The 3,306-nt window shown below is 36.8% G+C and overlaps 1 protein-coding gene across 1 annotated transcript; it reads left to right on the forward strand.

The window, feature by feature from the left end:
* The first annotated feature begins 536 nt into the window (after positions 1–536).
* Positions 537–1,472, forward strand: LOC101613664 (olfactory receptor 6C74-like). The gene has a single exon (XM_004649936.2). The coding sequence runs from the start codon at positions 537–539 to the stop codon at positions 1,470–1,472; it is 936 nt and encodes a 311-aa protein (XP_004649993.2).
* Positions 1,473–3,306: the final 1,834 nt, after the last annotated feature.

A 3,306-nucleotide genomic window follows, 5' to 3' on the forward strand; every position in this document is an offset into this window, starting at 1 on the left:
AGACAACTGTAAAGATAAACTCTCTGTATCTTGAGGATGACTGGACTCTATGTGTGGGTTTGTGTATGTGTCATGTGCAAAAATATAGGCTGCTGATTTCAAGTAGCCAACCTAACTCTTTTTTGTGTGCAATCTTTAAAAATTTTAATCAAAGTTCTTTAATAAAAAGAAAAATAACTGATCATCCTAACTCCTGTATGTGCAAGAAAAAGCATTTTATGTTTAATTCCCTTTATTTCTATATAACATAGTCATATAAAAACATGGGTATATATAACCCTTATGTGCATTACAGACCCTTTAAATTGCAAATTAATGTCATAATTATCTGTTTAGTTATGATAAAGGCGTATAAGTTGGGATTCTTCCCTTTTAAAGCCATTTTTAGAAAATAATGAGTAATGAGTATACTTTTGCTCTATCTAGAACATCTCCTTTACAATGTAAAAGTTGGCTCAAAATTGTCACTATTAGTGTCTTATAGCATTAATCACTGTATTTTTATACCAGGACCTGGTCAAAGTTAGAGGATCACAATGGGAAACCACACAAGAGTGACAATTTTCATCCTGGCAGGTCTGACTGCTGACCCAGAGTTGAAAATTGTGCTGTTCGTCTTTCTGCTTCTCACCTATCTGCTGAGTGTCACTGGCAATTTGACCATCATCATCCTCACCCTGGTGGATATTCACCTTAAGACTCCCATGTATTTTTTCCTTCGGAACTTTTCCTTCTTAGAAATTTCTTATACTTCCACATGCATCCCTAAGTTGCTAGTTACCATGGCCACCGCGGATAAAGCTATTTCCTATAATAGTTGTGTCACTCAAGTCTTTTTTGCCTTCTTATTTGGAGCATCAGAGTTTTACTTGCTGGCTGCCATGTCCTATGACCGTTATGTGGCCATTTGTAAGCCCCTGCACTACATGACCATCATGAACAGAAAAGTTTGCATACAGCTTCTCCTCAGCTGTTGGCTCGCTGGCTTTTTTACCATCTTTCCACCACTTGTATTGGGCCTGAATCTTGAATTCTGCTCAGAGATCATTGATCATTTCTACTGTGACACCACTCCCCTTTTGCAGATCTCATGCACAGACACACACTTTCTGGAGATGATGGGATTCATCTCAGCTGTGGTGACACTCTTGGTCACATTGATAATGGTCATAATATCCTATATCTATATTGCTCTGACAATTCTAAAAATTCCTTCAACTACGCAGAGAAAAAAGGCTTTCTCCACCTGTTCCTCTCACATGATTGTGCTATCCATTTCTTATGGAAGCTGCATCTTCATGTACGTGAAACCATCAGTCCAACAAAGGATATCTTTTTCCAAGGGAATTTCAGTGCTCAATACCTCAGTGGCTCCACTTTTGAATCCTTTCATCTATACCTTACGGAACCAGCAAGTGAAAAAGGCCTTCACTAACACAATGCACAGGATTGTTACTGTCTTAAACAGATGAATATTCTAGCCCATATTATGAAGGAAATGCATAAAGGAGATTGAAATAATTTCACCAGTTTCTAAGACAGACTCTTCCTTACCTTTCCTCTAAGTGTTTTGTTGTCCAGCTTTATAACTTTGTTGTAATATATTGTTTGTTATGTTGTGCGTGTGGGGGGGTATGTACTCTTGCACCCCATAAGCTGTCCCGCTGAGAGGTGCATGTCTGGGTATAGGTATGAGGGTCCAGCTGCTTCACCTGAGATCTGGAGATTTGTACTAGGTCCGTCTCAGCCCCCCTTAGGTCATCATCATGCTTGCACAGGAAGTTCATCTAACTGCTGAGCCAGCTCTCCAGTTCCGGCAATATATCTTTTCAATATATTGTTTTCATAAAATTCTTTAGCTTAAGTAGCTAGTTTTGTTAAAGAAAATCATTTTCTACTTGAAGGTGATTTTAAAACTCATCTTCTTCCATTTTCTTTGGCCATCTGAATAAAATTCAGCTTGGAACTTCAATGTGTGTTTTCCCTTTTTAATATAATTCCACTTGTGGCTAGGTGTATGACTCAATAGTAGAGGACCTACAAGAAGGATGAGTTTGATCCCAGTGACAATTGAAAAATAATTTTTAGCAGATTATCATCTTTGAAAATGTATGATATATGTCAAAACTTACATACTTAGATAAAGATGATATAGATGTCATTCCATGGAAATAATCATTTTTATTTTATTATTTATTGGAGAGAGAGAGAGAAAGAGGAAGATAGAGAGAGAGAATGGATGTATCAGGGCCTCCCATCACTGTAAACCAATTCCAAACTCATGTGCCACTTTGTGCATTTGGCTTATGTGAGAACTTCAGGATTGAACCGGGGTTCTTAGGCTTCACAGGCAAGCACCTTAACCACTAACCCATCTCTCTAGCCCTGAAATAATTATTTTTATGACTGAAAGTATATTTATATTTTACAAATATTTTAATCATGGTGAAAATAAAATGTGCTAATCTACTGGTTTAATTTATAAATTGCTAATGACATTTAATATAATTACATCATTGATGTTTTAAATCACTCAAAGTTTCTGGTTTAATTTAGGCTATTCTGTTTTGTTTTGTTTTTTTTCTTTTTCTTTTTTGAGGTAGGGTCTCACTGTGGGCCAGGCGGACCTGGAATTCACTATGTAGTCTTAGGGTGGCCTCAAGCTCACGGTGATCCACCTACCTCTGTGCTGGGATTAAAGGTGTGTGTCACCACACTTGGATTGATTTGGGCTATTCTTTAACCTAGCTGCAAATGATGGCTGAATAAGAATAATGCTAACTCAATGTATTTAATATTTTCAAAAATTGCTCATTGGACTTACATATAAGCCATAAAACTGTGAAATGTGCATACATAGATACTATGACTAGATTTTAAAAGTTACTATGATAGGGACTGAAGAGATGGCTTAGCAGTGAAGGTGCTTGCTGGTAAAGTCAAAGGACTCTGGTTCAATTCCCCAGTGTCCCATGCAAAGCCGGTTGCACAAAGTGGCACACGCATCTGGAGTTCCTTTGCAGTGGCTAGAGGCCCTGGTGGACCCATTCTCTCTCTCTCTGCCTCTTTCCCTCAAACAAATAAATAAATTTTATTTTTTTTAAATTACTATGATAGGTAGCATTGCCATAGGAACATATCTAAGTTCATGATTTTATTCATAAATCTATGTACATTGTATATATTTCTGTTTACATATTTCATTATTTAAATTGTTCTGTTATAGCAATATTTTAATTTCAAAAGTGATAATTACTTATGTGAGGATTACGTTAAGATACAGCATCAAATCAGGCATAGTGGCTC

Source organism: Jaculus jaculus, chromosome 6, assembly GCF_020740685.1.
Source record: "Jaculus jaculus isolate mJacJac1 chromosome 6, mJacJac1.mat.Y.cur, whole genome shotgun sequence".
Classification (NCBI taxonomy): Eukaryota; Metazoa; Chordata; class Mammalia; order Rodentia; family Dipodidae; genus Jaculus; species Jaculus jaculus.